General features: G+C 43.8%; 1 protein-coding gene and 1 non-coding gene across 5 annotated transcripts in view; one reads left to right on the top strand and one right to left on the bottom strand.

The window, feature by feature from the left end:
- The window catches only part of CLASP1 (cytoplasmic linker associated protein 1), a 263,675-nt gene that overhangs the window by 155,133 nt on the left and 88,099 nt on the right, over nucleotides 1–20,443 (bottom strand). For all 4 annotated transcript variants that reach the window (XM_045869025.3, XM_045869027.3, XM_054506248.2 and 1 more), the window contains exons 3-7: nucleotides 17,534–17,612; nucleotides 15,868–15,971; nucleotides 14,604–14,695; nucleotides 12,620–12,695; nucleotides 7,001–7,098 (exon numbers count right to left, since the gene is read on the bottom strand). In XM_045869025.3, coding sequence (XP_045724981.1) covers nucleotides 7,001–7,098; nucleotides 12,620–12,695; nucleotides 14,604–14,695; nucleotides 15,868–15,971; nucleotides 17,534–17,612 — 449 coding nt within the window. The remainder of the gene's footprint in view (nucleotides 1–7,000; nucleotides 7,099–12,619; nucleotides 12,696–14,603; nucleotides 14,696–15,867; nucleotides 15,972–17,533; nucleotides 17,613–20,443) is intronic.
- Nucleotides 18,170–18,295, top strand: LOC123840109 (U4atac minor spliceosomal RNA). Its single transcript, XR_006789919.1, has one exon. It is a non-coding gene; the product is annotated as a U4atac minor spliceosomal RNA (small nuclear RNA).

The following is a 20,443-nucleotide window of genomic DNA, read 5'->3' as shown; positions in this document are numbered from 1 at the left end:
ACTGTAAATGACCAGTTTTAGCTAGTCAAGTATAAAAAAATTATACACGTAAAGAAACAAGAAAACATGGCCCATACAGGGGAAAAAAAATTAGTCACAGAAACTATCCTTAAAGGAAACCCAGACAATGAACTTACTAGATGAATACTTGAATTCAACTATTAGAAATATGTTGAAAGCACTAAAGGAAATTACTTCTAAAGAACTAAAGGAAAGTATAAGAACAATGTGTCATCAAATAGAGACTATCAATGAAGAAACTGAAAACATAAGAATCATAGAGAAATTCTAGAAATGAAAAGTACAAAAACTGAAATAAGAAATTCACTAGATGGGGACGTCTCGCTGGCTCGGTCAGTAGAGAATGCAACTCTTGATTTCTAGGTTGTGGGTTCAAGCCCCATGTTGGTATAGAGATTACCTAAAAAAATAAAACCTTTTAAAAAAATTCATAAGAGCGTTCAACAACAAATTTTTGCTAGGGGAAGAAAAAAACTGCAAATCTGAAGATGAATCAATTGACAATACCCTGTCTGAGAAACAAAACAAGAACAGAGCCTAAGAGTTCATGTTCTTATAATACCAATGTACCAACATACATATAACGGGAATACCAAAAGAAGAGGAGAAAAAAAACCAACAGAATATATGGAGAAATAATGGCCAAAAACTTCATACATTTTATATAAAATTTTAATCTACATGTTCAAGAAGCTCAACAAACTTCAAATAGGAAAAACTTAGAGATCCGAACCTAGACGTAAGAGAAACAAGCTGTTGGAAGAAAAGACAAAGAAAATCTTGAATGCAACAACAAACAAGTCAGGAAACAACAAATATTGGTGAGAATGCCGAGAAAGAGGAACCCTCTTACACTCGGTGATAATGCAAGCTGGTACAGCCACTCTGGAAAACAGTATGGAGGTTCCTCAAGAGGTTAAAAATAGAGCTACCCTACGACCCAGCAATTGTACTACTAGATATTTACCCCAAAGATACAAATGTAGTGATCCAAAGGGGCACCTGCACCCCAATGTTTATAGAAGCAATGTCCACAATAACCAAACTATGGAAAGAGCCGAGATGTCTATTGACAGATGAATGGATAAAGAAGATGTGGTGTGTATATGTATATGTATGTGTGTGTGTGTGTGTGCATGGAATATTACTCAGCCATCAGAAAGGATGAAATCTTACCATTTACATCAACGTGGATGGAACTAGAAGGTATTATGCTGAGCAAGATAAGTCAATCAGAGAAAGACAATTATCATATGGTTTCAGTCATATGAGGAATATAAGAAACAGCACAGAGGATCATAGAGGAAGGGAGAGAAAATGGAATGGGAAGAAATCAGAGAGGAAGACAAACCATGAGAGACTCTTAACTATGGGAAAGAAACTGAGAGTTGCTGGAGGGGAGGGAGGTCGGGGGTGGGGAATGGGGTAACTGGGTGATGGGCATTAAGGAGGGCACGTAATGTGATGAGCACTGGGTATTACATGCAACTGATGAATTACTAAATACTACATCTGAAACTAATGATTCACTACATGTTGGCTAATTAAATTTAAATTAAAAAAAAAAGAAAGCAACAACAGAGAAGTCACTTACTGTGTACAAAAAAATCCTCAATAAGATAAATAATTTCTCATTAAAAAAAAGTGGAGAACAGGTGGCAGTGGGATGACATATTCAGTCCTGAAATTTAAAATCTCAACCAAGTATACTTCAATAATTTGAAAATAAGCAAGCAAATACATACATACATAAAATAAAACATTAAAAGCTCAACCAAGAATTCTACATGCAACAAAATTATCCTTCAAAAATGAAACAGAGACTCTTCTCTGGACCAAAGATATTTCAGTCTTTACATGAAGTCATACTACCAATATAATGAATTGCAGACTCTGAGTGGGGGGAAAATGAAGGAGAATTTAAGACATTCCTAGATAAACAAAAAAATTAGACAAGTCCTTCAGTTGGAAATGAAAGAAGACCATACATTAGCCCGAATCCACATGACAGTATAAAAAACACCAGTAAAAGTAACTACAGAGGTAAACATAAAACCTACATAAATATAACAGATAGTATAAATGTATTTTTTGTTGCTTTTAACTTTTTTCTTGTCCTACATGACTTATAAGGAAACTACATAAAGCAAGAAGTATAAAACTGTGTGTATTGGTGGGCTGTAATATACAAAGATGTATAGATAAACACAGCAGAAGAAACAAGGGGAGAAAACAGAACTGTATAAGAGTAAAGTTTTTAATACTGAAATTAATTAAGGGTAATAATTCTAACTAGGCTTTTATAAGCTAAGATGTCAACTGAAATCCCCAGAGCAGACACTAAGAAAATAAAACAATACAAAAACACAAAATAACAACTGCTGGCACTGCTGGTAGAAATGCAAAATGGTGCAACAGCTATGGAAAACAGTATGGTGGTTCCTCAAAATATTAAACATAGCAGTGTATGATCCAGCAAATCCACTTCTGAAATCTAACCAAAAGAACTGAATGCAGGGACTGTAAGAGAGACCTGTATATCCATTTTCACAGCAGCGTTATTCACAACAGCCAAAAAGTGGAAGCAAGTGTCTATCACCAGAGGAACGGAGCAACAAAATGTGATATATACACACAGTGGAATTTTATTCAGCAATACAAAGGAATGACTCATGGTATAATGTGGTTGAACTTTGAAGATACTGTGGTAAGTGAAAGAAGGCAGTCAAGAAAAAGTTACATTTTGTGTGATTTGCATGAAATGTCCCAAAACAGGCAAATCCATAGACATAAAAAGTAGACTAATGGTTGCCAGGAACTAGGTAGAAGTAAGGAATAGAGAGTGACTGCTGATGGATACAGGGATTCTTTTCGAATGTTCTAAAACTTGATAGCAGTGATAGCTACAAAATTTTCTGAATATACTAGAAACAACTGAATTGTTCAATTTAAAGGGGATATAGTAAATTATAAAAATATGAAAATTATGGTGTAGGAATATTTCAAGAAGGCTCTTATTCAAAAAACAGAAACAGAATGCTATAAAAAGGGACCATACAATTGGAACAGAAAGGAAAAATTTTTAAATCAAATACCCAATATCCAAGTGGTCATAGTATAACTATAGTATTTATAAATATGTTTTATATTTATGTGCTTACATTTATAAATACAATAGTTATATTCCTAAAGTACCTTGCTCAGAAAGACATAAGGTTCCAGATAGAAAAGCCCTCCAAGTGCACCACACAAAAAATGAAAATGGTCTCTCTCATACAAGACCCATCAACCATAATGTTTCAGACAAAATCAAAGTTACCTACATAGGATGAAGAATCAGAATCGCTTTAGAATTCTCAGTAGAAACACTAAAAGCTGGAATGACTCAATGGGGCACTGGCTTTAACATTCAGATTGAGGGGAGGCTCAGTCAGTTAAGCGTCTGATTTCGGCTCAGGTTATGATCGCCGGGTCCTGGGAGTGAGCCCCGTGTTAGGCTCCCCCACTGTCTGCTTTTCCCTCTGACCCTCCCCCTGGCTCACTCTCTCTCTCAAATAAATGAGATCTTAAAAAAAAAAAAAAAAAAATTAATTTTAGCCACCAGACAGACAAGACTCAAATAACAACCAAATGCATGACCCAAAAGTGAAATTCTGGCTCCTCCAAAGTAAAGCAGATGAAAGGGCAAATCTCTTCCCACCTGTGAAATGGAAAAAGGAGCTGCGCCACAAAGCATATTATTGATCTTAATGTTTACGTCACTTAGCTGATATTATTGAGGCATTTTTTTTCATCACATATTTCCTAGAGATATAATTAATCTTCTCAAACACAGCACTCACTCAGTGGACACTCTTAAGAGGGCAGCATTTTTATTTCAGGATGAAATGCAAGTTTCAGAAAGCACCATGCATGATGCGCCTGGGTGGCTCAGTGGTTAAGCGTCTGCCTTCGGCTCAGGTCATGATCCCGGGGTCCTGGGATCGAGCCCCGCATCGGGCTCCCTGCTCAGCGGGGAGCCTGCTTCTCCCTCTCCCACTCCCCCTGCTTGTGTTCCCTCTCTCGCTGTGTCTCTCTCTGTCAAATAAATAAATAATAAAATCTTTAAAAAAAAAAAAAGAAAGAAAGAAAGCACCATGCATATCCCACGCTCCTTTATCAGTCCTGTGGCATCTTGCTAGGCTGAAAATCCATCATGCTCACATAACAGCAAAATAAATATATATAAATGACTAACAGAAGTCTAGAACGTTCGAGTATTCCCGTCAGCCACTTGGAGCCACAAACAGCAGACAATGGATTTTCCAAACATCGGCAAGATTCTTCCAAAGTTTCGTTCCATTTGCACGCGTTCCTGGCAAAATCAAAATAAAGGTGGCAGCCAGAGGCGCTGACCCTCACAGTGCTAGGTAAGTGTCTTGTAATAAATACAGAGAAACACGAAATTTTGGCCTCTTTCACCAGAGTAATGCCCTTTTTCTTTTTTTAAAAGATTTTATTTATTTATTTGACAGAGAGAGACATAGCGAGAGCAGGAACACAAGCAGGGGGAGTGGGAGAGGGAGAAGCAGGCTTCCTGCCGAGCAGGGAGCCCGATGCGGGGCTCGATCCCAGGACCCTGGGATCATGACCTGAGCCGAAGGCAGACGCTTAACGACTGAGCCACCCAGGCGCCCCCAGAGTAATGCCTTTGAAGCACCAACAGCCTCCTTTTCCAGGCACTGTGTCCACCAGAGTTTTACGGCGACAGCCGGGAAGCATCTGGGCCCATTTCCCTAGGACTACCCTCTGCATGTGGTCTACAAATTTTAGGAAGGATTTTAGGTCACATGAGAGATCAGAAACCTCATTCCCATTCACAGAAGACCAAACTTTTCTGCAGCTTCTTTTCATTAAAAAAAGGGGGGGGAGGGGTGATGGTATAAAATCCCATCACTGGGAGGCTGAATGAGAAGGTTCTAGCCCCAGCTCTGGTTGGCATTACCTGCCACCTGGAGCCTTACCTAAATCGCCTTCTGTGTTGGGGTCCCCAAGTCCACACCCGGGTTTAATGACTGGCTGGGAAGACTCAGGGCTCGGCGCACATTCACACTCACAGCTATCACTATCGTAACTTAGGACACTTCAAGAAACCAGCAAAGGGAGAAAGTACATGGGGTGAGGTCTGCAGGAAAGCAGGCACAAGCTTCCTAGAGCCCCTCCCAGTGGAGTGGAATCACAGAAGACTCACTCTGCGAGTCTTAACATCCCCAGCGACAAGCTGTGACAATCACAACACGTGCACCGTGCTGTCTCCCAGGGCTCTGCCCGGCTGGTCAGACAGACACTCCCTGGGGTAGCATTTCCCAGCATGCCAGACTCCCAGAAAGAAAGCAGGTGTTCAGTGAAACACACACTGCCAGGGCACAGTGAGCCACTCTTGCCCACTCTTTGGGAATGGGGAGCCCCCAGATCAAAGCTTCCAGCCGCCAGTTCAGGGCCAGCACTGCAAGCCGGCCTCCCCAAGGACAGCAGTCTGCTCTGAGCACTCGTCTCTCCAGATCTCAGTGTCACCACGTCACCTCCCAGGTGTACAGGCTTGCTACAGCAGGCTTCATCAGGACAAGTGAGATGGTCTGCTCACGGCCTAGGGCTACTGCAAGTTACAGAGCCTGGTGAGGCCACCCCTGGAGCGGGAAAAGGCTTCACTGCTCACAGTCTGTCTTCCCAACGATGATGCTGACATCATGAGGAAACAGCCCTCTCCCTCCAGCCCTGCTCTCCCTGCTCCCCTGGGCCCTCCAGTTTTCCCTAGGACACCGTGTAGGGTTTTTGTCTTTAAGTTCATCTTTCTCCTAAGTATTCTCCCATATACTCAAAAACAAGAAAGTTGAGGTTCATAAAACACAGGAACAAGGTAAGTCTATTCTCACAGATTACGTGTTATAAAAAACATGGAAACAGTTTTATCCCCATCTAATAATCTTGCACACAGCTCAGGGGCCATCGTGAGAGCAACCCTGGGGTCAGATAGGACTCTCAACAACATAGAGTATAGCCCGACTTGCCTGTTCACAGAACCCTTACTTTAGGGTAAGGGGCCTGCTTCCATCATAGCAAATTAAGGGACATCAAGACAGAGGACTCCAGTATATTTCAAAATCCCAACCCATATCTGGACTCCCAATATTCTGTAAACTCTTATGAAATGGGGCAGAGAAAATTAAAAGGGGAGCCAGGAGAACAGGGCTTCCCTCTGAGCTCTGACTCATGCTGTGTGCCCTCCCAAGTCACTTCATGTCTCTGGGCCTCTGCTGTCTCCAGGGACACGGTGACAAGCTCAGACAAGCTGCTCCAGGAGCCCAGGCCACGTGTAGCTTCCCAGGACTTCAACATTACTCTCTCCCTTAAAGGAGTGGGGCAGAGCACAAAACGTTTAAGATTCTTCCACCATAGTTAAAATTATAGATATCCAGTCGTTCATTATTTTCTTTAAAATGTTGACTACAACAGAGACATCCGTGGACTCACGTGGTTTTGGATCTGATGAGGCGTGGATGCCCTTGCACTGGCCTCTACATATTGAGACTGCCAGAACACTACCATTTCAAAGATGCTTTCCAGAATTATTATTCTTTATTTCTATCCAGACTCATTCTGGAAAGGCTTCATTAATGCAAACAAATATATTCTAAGCACCTACTACACTAGGTACTTGGTGCAAACAAGATATAGAACTACATGAGCCAAAAGAATGCTGAATTTTTCAATACCAGTCAATTTTAAACATGCTTCTAAAATCAATACATGGCACAAGATGTGGCCAGATGTCTGGGCGAAAGTCCTCCTTTTGAGGACGTTGAAGGGAGGGGCCCCAACACACGATCTGGACAAGACCTCCGACTACAATCACCACCATAAATTAAGTAGTACAAACCAGGAGGTTAACTGAAGAAAGAAGGTGGGAAGAGCAAAAGGAAGGAGGACAGTCTGAACTCACCGGGACTGCGGCAATCCTTTTTTACTGAGGTCTGCCCTCACACGTTCTCCCACGTGTCTGTAAATCTCCACTAAGCTGTTTATTGCTGCGTCTCGAACCTAGATGTAAAAGAAGAGATCTTACAGCTGCTCTGTGTCAGTCCACGGCGCTTCCTGCTGGGACACAACAGGCTGTATGCCTGCCCGAGTTTATCACCAATCTACCAACGCAACTGTGATACAACCCCTTATAGACATTTGACTAGACAAAGCCATGTTGCTGGTACAATTCCAAAGAGGAAATTCGGGCCCCCTCCCTGCAGACGTGTTAAAGTCCACATCCCTTAGTGCTTTCAATTCTTTCAGAGGATGTCAGGAATCCAGAATTTTCGGACCATCTTCCCAAAACAGAAAACACTACAAATAAATGAATTATACTAAAAACAAAACTTCATGTAAAAAGCATTCTAGATTGAACTCAATAAAATACTTAGTGAGCAGCAAAAATGGGTAGTAAAAGCCATAATACATAGAGCCCTGTATTCAAGAAGCTAAGAGTCCTAAAAGGGGATTGGGGGGGTGAGGTGGGGGGCGGTAGTCCATAAATTCTACATTTAATACAGAGCAGGATGTAGTAAATATCATTCAGAAATACAAAGAGCCCACACAGTTTAGAGAAGGGAGCAAGCACACTAGACAATACCAAGGAACATTTTCTGGAAGAGGAAGGAACCACTTAGAATGTGCTTAGGGAATAGCATTTTACCAGGTAAAGATGGAACAAGACAGGTTCCAAACAAGGTACAGCCTGTGTGCAAAGGCATGAAAGCAGAGATGCACGGCCTTCAAGAAGAGCAAGTAAGTAGTTGGAAAAACACAAATATGAACTAAGATAAGAAAGCAGCAATAAGTAAGGCTTAAGAAACAGAACAGATTTAAAACAAACAAAATCAGGGAAATTTGAATATGGATCGTACATCAAACATTACCATCGCTGGCAATGTTAAATTTCTTAGATGTGAAAATAACATGTAGTTATATAAGAAAATATCCTTGTTATTGAGAGATCTACACTGAAGTATCTCAGCAAAAACATCATGTCAGAGCAAAAATATCATGGTTCAGAAAGAGTGTATTTCTGTGTGTGGGTATGTGTATACATACAGGGAGAGATCAAACAAATGTGACAAAAATGTTAACTGGTAAATACAGATGTTAACACTAGTCCTAAGATTTTTCTATAGATTTAAAATTTTGTAAATAAAAACATGGGGGTGAAAAACTTTCTGTATACCCTGGAACCAAGGCCAGCCTGTGAGGGTTGGGGAGGAACAGACATGGGTACTTACTTCAGGAGGCAAAGACAGGGGAGCAACATGATTTTGTATTCGGTCTCAAGCAATGACATCAAAGTAACAGAGAAAGAGAGCACGTACTGAATGGAGCACTGGGTGTTATATGCAAACAATGAATCATGGAACACTACATCAAAAACTAATGATGTAACGTATGGTGATTAATAAAAAAATAACAGAACAAAAGACAGAGGAAGGAAGTAGGGATACAATTTACAATTCTCAATACTACAGGCTACTCTTGATTTACGAGTGTTATAGGTTATAGGACAGGTAACTTCACTGATCATTTTTCCCCTTATGGTGGAAAAGGGAAAACTTTATGTTATAGACTGAATGTCTGCATTCCCTTCACCCAATATGTTGAAGTCCTAACCCCCAGCATGACTGTATTTAGAGACAGGACCTCTAAGTAGATAATTGAGGTTAACCAAAGTCATAAGAATAGGGCCCTGACACAACAGGATTGGTGTCTTTTTAAGAAAAGACACCCACGAGCTGCCGCCATTCTCCACACAGGCATAGAGAGGTCATGTGAGCACACAGCGAGGGAGCAGTGTGCAAACCAGGAAGAGATCCCCTTCCAGAACCAGATGATGCTGGCACCCTGATCCCAAACTACCAGGCTTCAGAACTGCAAGAAATGTATTTCTATTCAAGCTACCTGTCTATAGTATTTTGTTATGGTGGCCCAAGCTGACTAATACAGATTATCAATTTATTTGGGAAAAGAAAGACCTTCTGAATTGAGGCATCATTTTTATATGGAAACACGCACATACTACACAAACTGTTAATGCCAATGTGTCCTGAAGATGACTCGGCTCACTTTCTAATGATGACATTTGCTCAGAGCCCATCACCTTAATGAGCAAGCAACATCCCGCCCTACTTAAAAAGGCTGGACCATTAGGAGTGTAAGAGATTTAGTGGAAAAATGACCAGCCTAAGAATCAAAGTGACCTGAGTACCTCCCTTGGCCATTTAGGAACTGTGTAATACTGGATCAAATATATAAACTATTTTAGTCTCAATTTTCTCCTGTGAGCTGAGGACTGCTTTGAGGGCTAGAAAAAATAACAAATTCATTCCACAAGTATCTGAGTGTCTAGTAGATGCCAAACTAAAGTGCCTCCACGGCCCAGGCAGGGACCTTGATACCTGGGTGGAGCCAGGTGGGTGTACAGTGACAAATGACTCTGGCAGGGGACCCTGCTGGCAGAGAGAAGAGGGAAAATGGAGGGTCGGGCAAACAGGCCACCGTCACCCACCCTTGGAGGAAGGTAGGCACGGCTCTGCCACATCTAATCTTTCAAGAGAAATCGGGAATACATATCTTCCAAATGTAAGAACATCAAAACTCTTAAATGTAAAACTAAAACGTTATGCAGACACACAATGCACATTAGGATGCAATTACGTTTCAGGCCAGCAGTTTGGAACCTGTACGTTGTGTGTATAAAACACTCAACATGAGGCTAGTGGAAGTAGAATATCTACATCTTCTAAACCAATCTCCTTAGCCTTTAAAATCATCATTCCTGGGGCGCCTGGGTGGCTCAGTTGGTTAAGCGACTGCCTTCGGCTCAGGTCATGATCCTGGAGTCCCGGGATCGAGTCCCGCATCGGGCTCCCTGCTCGGCGGGGAGCCTGCTTCTCCCTCTGACCCTCCCCCCTCTCATGTGCTCTCTCTCTCTCATTCTCTCTGTCTCAAATAAATAAATAAAAAATCTTTAAAAAAAATAAAAAAATAAAAATAAATAAAATCATCATTCCTCAGGCTTACAAAGCTATAGGGTCAGACAGCATTTGAGGGTCTAAAGCACCCTCGATTCAGGAAATACAGCAGAGCACATTTTCTTTGGTCCTACAAAGTGCTATACTCCAACTGAGAAGGGAAGTTCTGTACAAGCAACTCACTCAGGATGAAGGCGCAACAATGTAGCGCTCACTTCTAACACAGCCACTCTGGCCCCACACTGCTCCTGCCCACCCTCAGGCTCACCATTAAAAAGGAACGCCAATATTTCAGGCCACTGGGACTACAAAAGAGCCCCAAAACTTTAAGCGCTACCTGGCAGGCCTGAGTTGAAGGCTCTACAGAACCTGAGGGCTTCAGATCTATGACCTTCCTCCCAGGACCGCTGTTTACTGGGATACAGAGGAGCCGAGCCACCTGCTGGGGCGCACAGCAGGAAAGACTAATGAGAAAATTAAAGTAAAGGCAAGAGCACAGGCACATGCAGCATATACACGTCCCCCGAGAGGAGGAATGATTCAGTGCATCGACAGCAGAGAAGTGGGTGGTAAACTTCCCTGGCGGGAGGGTTCTGGGAGATGTGGACTGTGCGTGTCTGTGCGTGCGTGAACATGTGTGCAGATAAGGCAGATGTGAATCACGGATGACTGCCTGAGTGCGCAGTCTGGAGTATCCCGGCTCTGTCTGCGACAGACTGCCCAAAGCTGCCCACGGAGCACCGACCTCACTGTGCCCCAGTGCTCGGTGTCACGTCACCCGAGTGGCCAGTGACAGCGCCTGAGTTAGGAACGAGGACCTTCAGCTAGCCAGGCTGGCTTTCCTGCTCGACTTAAGGATACCACGTGATAGTAGCAATCACCACAACATGTGACCTCGATAAGGATTTTTTTCCCCCACAGAAAGCAAAAATGGGAACAAGACCAAAAAAGGAGAAAACGCAAAATAACCCATTCGGTAACTTAGAATTAAAAAAAAAAAAAGTTTCTCTTTAAATTAATGCTGAAACATAAAGCGTGCTTCAGTAAATTAAAACATCTCAAGGGGCGCCTGGGTGGCTCAGTTGTTAAGCGTCTGCCTTCGGCTCAGGTCATGGTCCCAGGGTCCTGGGATCGAGCCCCGCATCGGGCTCTCTGCTCCGCGGGGGGCCTGCTTCTCCCTCTCCCACTCCCCCTGCTTGTTTCCTCTCTCGCTGTGTCTCTCTGTCAGATAAATAAATAAAATCTTTAAAAAAAAAAAAAACACCTCAAAATTCCACTTCCAGTGTCTTGTACTTTCAGTGAAGGCTGAGTAAAGGAGTGGGTGGCAGAAGGAAAGCAGATGCAATCAAAAGACCCGGAGAAGCCACAGGCAGTGCACAGAGGAGGGGCTGGGGATGGGGAAAGCAGCAGCAGGGACAAGAAAGGGCAAAGCCAAGAAGGAAGGAAGGACAAGAGCCGCAGGGACCTCGGAGCCAGGGAAGGTGGAAGGCGAGCTGGCACAACCTCTCTGGGGACACGTTAGCAATCATCGATGTTTAAAATGAGATGCCTGCGTACCACGTGTATTTCTTTGGTAAGTTACTGTTCTGATTTTCGGCCCCTTTATCTAATGAGGTGTTTTTCTTATGAGTTCATAAGAGCTAATTATCAGGGGGGCACCTGGGTGACTCAGTCGTTAAGCATCTGCCTTCGGCTCAGGTCATGATCCCAGGGTCCTAGGATCGAGTCCCACATCGGGCTCCCTGCTCAACGGGAAGCCTGCTTCTCCCTCTCCCACTCCCCCTGCTTGTTTCCTCTCTCGCTGTCTCTCTCTGTCAAATAAATAAAATCTTTAAAAAAAAAAAAAGAGCTAATTATCATAATAAAAATGACTCTCGGTGATAAACGGAACTGAACCCTTGGGAGAACTGGCACTTCTGAAGCCCAGGCTTGGAAAGTTCTGTGACCTGCCTGGTGACTGCCCACGGATTACTGGCTCTTCTCCTACACCTACACTAAGGAAGTGGTACTTTGGTGTTTGGTCTCTGAATTTACCTAAGATCTACATAAAATACCATCCACACTTCGTTAGGGTTTGAGGAATTTCATACACCAGCATGCTACATACACCAGTGTGGCCACCACCCAAACAAAATACAGGAAGTTTCCATCCCCTCAGAGCAGGTCCCTCAGGCCCTTTCCAATCAATCTCCTTACCCCAAGAGGCAATGCCTGACTGACTTCAATCAGCATTGATCACTTTTCCCCAAGCCCACCCCATTTTGGCTGGAGAGTGGGTGACCAGAGGGATAGTATCTTGGAGGCTGGTCTGCGTGACATCACTTTACAGGCTAGCGAGACCTCAGCCATACAGAGAAGAGGGCAGTGTGACCACCACATTCACCAATGATATCTTATAAAAATGCTAGAGAGCATTAATGCTAATTATCTGGAACAATAAGCAGAACATTATAAACATGAATAAAGTCCCACCCACCTATCAGGTACACACAGAACACATCTTAATGGTCTATAACCAATATTCTTCTTTCTCACAAAAATACACTCACCTGGCTGTTTGGATCTCCAAGTAAATTACATATATGTGGCACAATCTTGCTTAGTGTTAAAGTATGTGCTCCAGAGCTGAAAACAAAAGGAGTGTTTTACTGTTGGTGAGAACAAAGAAAAGAAACAGCCCTCCCTCCCTCTCCATCCCTAGGGCCTTATCGCCCCCTCACACCTCGACTCCCCTTCCTTCCCATCTTCCCCATCTTCTGCCCACCTGGTTCCAAAATAAGCACGCCACAAAGGCCCCATCCCTCTGCACAGAGTTCGAAACCTTCCATGCTGCTCACTGACGTGCCTCCTCCCCGGCACTCGGGGCTCTCTCCGTTCTGGCTCCCAACCTGCAATGCCAAGCCAAGGCCCCAGCCTTTCCCACAGTCTTGCCTGCCTCACATACGGATGCCCCTGCATTATTATCATTCTGTCACAAAGCAGTTCCTATTTTGCCCAACTCAGTGTTCTCAACTAAACCGCCATTCCCTTGAGGGTCCTCCCTCGTTTAATTCTCCACCTGTGCACAGCTGGTGCTCAGTTAACGACTGCTCAGTGGGAAGACCCTGACACAGTGGCCACAGAGGGTTCCAGCTAACCCTCCCCTGCTGGACAGCACGGAAGTCACTGATCACTTTTCGCTGTCATAAACACTAGCACAAATAGCCCTTGTGAATACAACTCTCTCTGCTAATCTGACGACTTCCTTAGAATACATTCTTAGAAGTGAAACCACTGTGATCAAAAACTAGAAACATTTTTAAGAAGATGCAAACTTGGGCAAATTTAATGGTACTGAAAAGGCTAACATATCGAGCGGAAAATTTTACAAGGTGACATAAACCTTATTATCCCAATTTTGTTTTTGAAAATAATATAACTTTACAGGTTGGACTAAAAATGCACTACAAGTTAACCATGATTGTGTGAAGGTGGTAGAAATATACCGAATCATTATTTTCTTCCTGGTGTAAATTTTCTGACATATACAGTATCACTTCTATAATCAGAAAAGGTGACTTGTAATTTTTCTATTTTAAAAACGCCTCTCCTACAAATAAGCACGTGAAGAAATATTCAACATCAACAGTCATTAGGAAAATACAAATTAAGACCACAAAGAGATACCACTACGCACCCATCGAAATGGCTAAAATAAAAAACAGAACACTCAGTGTGCTGACAAGAATATGCAAAAACCGAATCATACCTCGCTGGTGGGAATGTAAAACAGTACAGACAACTCTGGAAAATGGCTTGGCAGTTGCTTTAAGCTTAAACCTACCAGATGACCGAGCAGTGGCACTCCTGGGCACCAACCCAAGAGAAATGCAAGCTTACGCTGCTGCAGGAACAGGTACATACGCGTTCACAGCAGCTTTACTTGTAACAGCCAGAAACCAGAAACTATTCAAACATCCTGTAACAGGTGAATGGTGACACAAACAGATCCATCTGTACCATGGAATTCTACTCGGCAAGAAGAAGAAATGAAGCATTGTTCAGGCAACCCCACATATGCAACCTCAAAGGAATGATGCTGAGGGAAAGAAGTCAATCTCAAAGGGTCACACTGTTTGATTCCATTTATATAAAGTTCTTGAAATAAAATCATAGAGATGGTGAGCAATCAGTGGTTGTGGGGGGCCGGGAAGGGGGATAGCATGAGGGAACCTGGCCGCGCTGCCCAGGTCTGTACCTCGCCGGTGGTGGGGGTTCCCTGGAGCTACACGCATGACAGAACGGGGCAGAACTGCACACCCAATGCGTGTGTGTCACCACAGGAACCCGAATAAGCCCTGTGCATTGCATCAGTATCGCTCTCCTGCCGCTTGCGCTGTAGACACGCAAGATGTAAAGAGTGAAGGACCATCTAGCACAGCACTTCCCAGGACATTTGTCTGCAGCTTCCAGAAATCCATAGCCACTTCGAAACACAAAATCACAAATAAAAATGCTCGGCCAAGGAAACTCTCGGGCCCTGCCCAGACTTACGCATTGAGTGTGGCAACAAGGCAGAGGCACGTGCCTTCCCGAGTCCGGAAATTCTTGTGCTTGAAGCCTCCCAGCATTCGGTCCCACACATACTGTAGGTGACAAGAGGACAGGTGAGAAGAGGAGGAGCCTTTCATTTAATACAGAAGAGGGACCTCTCAACAGGTGCCAAGTCAGCCCCAGCCTCAACCAATCCATTTCGCCCTCTCAAGGGCGTACTGAAAAATGGCAACTTGTATTTCTGTATCAAGTTAGAGTTTTTCCAAACACATTCCTTTACAGAATTGCATTTCATTATGCCAACAGCTCTGAAAGAAAGGTGTACCCGCCCCCATTTCATGGGTGAGGAAAGTAAGGCCAAGCAAGGCTTGGGTGACTTGCCAGAGGGCACATACCCCTACTGCTCCTCTGGTCTGGAACAGCTGTCCCCACCTTATCCACAAGTCACACATCTGCTCCTCTTTTAAGACATTCTGGGTTTTACCTTCCCTGAATGGCTTCTTCTGATCCCTCCACCACCCCACCCCCATACGTTACACGGGTGGAGCCTGGGAGGCAGGGCTGTGTCCCTATGTCCATCCGTCCCAGCAGACCCAACTCACTAGCAGACAGGAATGAGGGCTCCAGCCAGGCCTCCTGACTCCCCAGACACCACAACCACCTCTTTTCATAGAAACTGAGACAATTACACAAACGAGCTCAAGAGTCTAATGGATTCAACCAAGCACACAATACCCATGTTAAGCCCACTATTTTAGTCAAAGTATACCCTTTGCTATTTCTTTTTAAAACATCCTATATGGGGGGGGGGGGGGGAGGGAGGTGAGCAGGGACGAATTAAATATTATGAAAATTTTCATGTGAAACACATCAGCTTAAAAGAAATTAAATGTTGGGACACTTGGGTGGCTCAGTCGGTTAAAGCATCCTACTCTTGATTTTGACTCAGGTGAAATCAAGCCCCTAGATGGGCTCGGCGCTGGGCGTAGAGCCTGCTTAAGATTCTCTCTCCTTGTCCCTCTCCCCCTCCCACTCGCGCACACTCTCTCCCTTAAATAAATAAATAAATAAATAAATAAATAAATAAATAAATAAATAAAAATAAATAAAAGAAATTCAATCTCCCCCCCCCCCCCCAGAGAGAGAGCACGCACGTGCTGGGAGAGGGAGAGAGAAAATCTCAAGCAGACTCCCCACTGAGTGCAGAGCCCAATGCGAGCCAGAAGCACATGCCAGAGGGCCGTGGAACACCTCCCTGCCCTACCTGAGGATTAGCAGCTTGATCCATGATCTTCAGCAGCAGAGTCTGGTCTTGCTCTCGCACAGAGTCTTTAGCGTCTCCCAGTCTGTCTATTAAACTGGGCAGCACTGAAAATCAAAATGCAAACTGATCAAACAAAAGCCTGTTTTGGGGGGTCTGCAGTCACCAACTGGGTATTTCAATTACTGGGAAGACAAAATGCTGGCCTAAATGATGTACACCACTCTAGAACCACCAATCCTCACAGTTCTACTCTCCTCACTAAAATTTATAGGAGCTTACTCTAAGAATGTGCAAAATCCTTTGCATGGACACACTACTTTTCTTCCATAACCGACCTTCCTCTAGCTAGCTCCCAGCACGCTTTTAAGCTGGTGAAATATTAAAATGGATGTCGGTGGAAGACCCTGGCAGGAAGGAGTCAACACAAAAGGAAGTTTAGGTAAGAGAGGGCTCCAGCACATTCGCTAAGGGTAGAAGGAGAAGGCACTTATGACTCAATCTCTCATCTACACTGCGTGTAATTTTACAGAGTATACATGCATGTGTATTAGATAGAGTCCAGCTCCCCACCCCAGGTGTGGGCTATCAGCTAGTGCTCCAAGGGCATTTACCTACCAGAAGTCAGTTTACTTAGCTTCTTCCAAGAGTCTATAAACCTTTCGTTCACAAGAAATATCCCTGAACTCAGCTAACTTATGAGGAAAATGGAATGCTATTAAAAGATCAACTTTCTAAAAGTAAGGGAGGTTTTTATTTACAGATGGATAGTTAATGCCAGAATGGGAAAAGAGTTCCTAACCTTATCTGAAAGAGCACACTGACCAGGAAGTTAACAGAAAATAACAAATACACACGTAGCAACCCAAACTGAGAAGCTCTGTAAGGAAACCGCTGTGCAAACGGGGCTGCTTGGCGTTTATATTGTCATTATGAAATCCCAGAGGTCAGGAATTTAGAAATGGCTAAATCATCTCTAAAACGATGAAAGCGCTTATTTTTTATTTCATTTTGCTGACATCGTTTACCCTCCAAAATAAAGAGTGATCATTTAAGGTACACTTGTAACAACATTTATGACCAAAGTAAAAACAGTTAACACCTAGGTTACTGATCTTGAAAAAAAACACAGCTGCACTGGATTTGCAGGCCTTCTAAAAATGGGAAAACAAGGCCTCTCAACACGCGCAAGTATGATTTTGTCGGCACTAAAATGTGATAGCTGATCTGTATAAGAATCTGTGTAAGATACGGTGACTTACATAATAAAATTTTTAAAAAAGAACCTGTGTAAGAATAAAAGAATTAGCAGTAATACTGTGTGTATCAGAACACGAACGCGGGAAGAAACCAGCACAAAGGTATGGGAAAAACAAAAACGTGAACATGCCAGCAGGTGTGGTGAGGCGGCTGGATCTGGGGTGACCCCGGGAGGGTAGGAGGAGCAGTGGTGCAGCCCCAGCAGGGAGAGACTGAAGGAGGACTTAAAGGCTGGCTGGGAGGGTGGGAGAACTAAAGCAGAAGGGCGGGTGCGGTGGGGGGTGAGGGAGGCCGCTGGCCCGGAGGGTTGGGTCGGGCTAAGTGGAGGATCTGGGAAGAGACTGAGCGAAGGCTGGGGGCTGGACGGTGGAGAATGTGGGGGCCCGCTCCACACCCACCCACAGCTCACCTGTGCCAATCTGCGCCTTGAACCGATCCTGCAGCCGGGTGACCAGCGCGGACAGGATGTCCATGCCGAGAAGAACCACCTGCAAGGGGAAACACCAGGAACCCATTAGCCGCCGGTCTCGGGGCCCACGCTCTGGCCCGCCAGTTCCCAGGACGCCCCCCCATTCCTGGCTCAGACGCAGTCCGACAGCCCGGAGAGCGCATGCCGACTGGCAGAATAAACTGGTTGTCAAGGGGGCCGCTCTGGTACACAAAGAGCTGTTCAAAGCTTAAATGGAAAACGGAAGGTGACATGAAAAGAAATAAAAAAACAGCCAGAGCGGGGCCACATCCAGGGCACCAGTGGACCAACGTGGAAGCCCGAGCCGCGGCCCTGCCCTCTGCAGGCCCCGCCCCGGCGAGTAGCGCGTATGCAAATTACCCGCAGCTGGTGCGTGGCCTTCTGGGTAAAACCAAGCAGCCTGTTCGCGACCTTCAGAAGCCTCAGAAAACAAGAAGTTCCTGATTTGCTTCGGCAGCTGTGCTCACCATAGCTATACTAGCTACCAGGCGGTTAGGCCGGGAGTTGAAAATTAGTCACCCCAACCTTACCCAGTATTGGTGCTTCCTGCTTGTAGCGCATGCAGAGTTACCACCAACCATCCTTTTCTTGGGGTTGCGCTACTGTCCAATGAACGTTTAGTGAGGGCAGTACTGCTAACGCCTGAACAACACGCCCGCATCAACTAGAGCTTTGCTTTACCTTGGTGCAATTTTTGGAAAAAAGAAAAATCTCTTTTCCACGACTTACAAGTTTAATAACAGCTTAATTGCGTTTACGAAGCGAACTGCCATACCATGTTGTATCACCAGAGAGCGCTCGATGTTAACGCTAGCTCTAAACTCCGCGTCAATACGCGGTGTTTTTTCAGGTCTTTCAGAACTTCCAACTGTGGTATTTTAAATTCAATGATCCTAATCCTGTTTGGTCTCTCCAATTGCTCAGCAGGTTGACCTACTTAAACACTATACTCTCCAAAATATATGTACGAAAGCAAGCTTATTATAAAACCCGCTTTTGTGCTTCCGTACGTCATTAGCAAAAGCATTGAGACATGTTTAAAAAAGTATTAAACCACCTTAAAAATGACAGTGCTCCCTACAAACCTTTCTCAGTAGGAAGCAGTTCTGCTTTGTGCAACTTTACTAAAACATGCTTCAAAACTAAGTGGAGTAGCTCAGTATCTTACAGAACAAATTAATGAACAAGACTAAGGCAACCCTAACCTAATCACCCTAACATCAAGCGATGTCATTACGATTGCCTTCATCTATCTGCCACTGCGTTTTGCAGCTTGTAAATGCAAAGACTGCAGGCTTTTCTATTCAGCTTGGAATCCACTGCTTCAAAACTGCCCAATCAGGATATAAACTGTCCTTGCAAGTTACTGGCACCTTGAAGATATCAAAGGAAATAATTCTAAAAATTTTTTATAAAGAGAACATTGGTTGGTAAACAGTTTTTTAAAAAATATGTAATGGTATAAACATTTAAAAATAGTGGCTTTATTTATCAGCTAAAGAGGATTTAGGTATCACACTCTGATTTCCTCCAGAAGAGTACAGTATGGAAGTAAAGGGGAATAATTTTACCTTGGAGAAACCTGACAAACATCACCTCAGCCAGACAATCAGGGTGAATATCAACAGTCACAATTCATGTTGACAGCATATATGCTTGCTGTGATGTGATTAAAATGACACTTTACATCTGTGATGTCCTCCTCAAAACCCATAAGCCCAATTTAATCATGAGTAAAAACATCAACTTCCCATAGACAGACATCCTACAAAGTCCCTGACCAGTACTGTCAAGGTCATCTAAAACACGGAAGTCCAAGAAACTGTCATAACCCAGAGGTGCGCAGAGACACATAATGACTAAATGTAACGTGGTATCCTGGATGGGATCCTGGAACAGATAAAAGCCGGTAGGAAAAAAGTGAGGAAATCTGAATAAACTATGTCAAGACTTGAGCTAATAATGATGCATCAATATTGGTTTATTAATTGTAACAACATACTAATGTTAGATGTTAATAGAGAGACTGGGTGTGGTATACATGGAGACTCTCTATACCACCCTCATAATTTTTCTGTAAATCCAAAACTGTCCTAAACATTAAAGCTTGTATTTTAAAAAGAGCAGCCCATCAGTTAATTGGAACTGGCTTTTCCCTGATGAAATCCTAAGCATGAGTATGGTTGCATCACAGGTTGGAGGTGGAAATGTTATTCATTACAGAAATACTAAGAATCCTGCCTTCAAGTTCTCACCACATCCCTTCATAACTCATTCAAGACTAAGGTTTTTTTGTTTGTTTGTTTGTTTAAAAGATTTTATTTATTTGAGGGAGAGAGAATGAGAGAGAGCGAGCACATGAGAGGGGGGAGGGTCAGAGGGAGAAGCGGGCTCCCTGCTTGATGCGGGACCCGATCTAGGGACTCCAGGATCATGACCTGAGCCGAAGGCAGTCGCTTAACCAACTGAGCCACCCAGGCGCCCAAGACTAAGGTTTAAGAGGACAATTATACCTTCATTTTGAACGAATTCAAAATTCTATCTGATATAGCAGCCCTTGTTGGTGAAGCTACCTATGGAATTTGAGGGAACATCAACTTTCATCTTTTCCAGGATGGAAGTTTACTTGGTAGTTTTGACCAGTTCAGGCCTAGCTCAATCCTAAAGAGTAAATTTCAAAATGTTGTGCCCAGACAGACTGGGGAGTCCAGAGACTCCCCAAAAAGCCTAAGTTGGCAGATGCAGCGAAGGCCCAGTGAAATAGGACAGGAGAGGACAGAACACAGTCCCAGGCACCTTCACAGCAGAATAAACAACTACTTTGCACGGAAGCAGAGGGGTTCATTTATA

This window comes from Mirounga angustirostris, unplaced genomic scaffold, assembly GCF_029215605.1.
Source record: "Mirounga angustirostris isolate CCGP_5_RB_7025 unplaced genomic scaffold, mMirAng1.0.hap1 SCAF_3, whole genome shotgun sequence".
Taxonomy (NCBI): Eukaryota; Metazoa; Chordata; class Mammalia; order Carnivora; family Phocidae; genus Mirounga; species Mirounga angustirostris.
The sequence above is the reverse complement of the archived record's forward strand: the minus strand, read 5'-3'. Positions and strand labels throughout refer to the sequence as shown.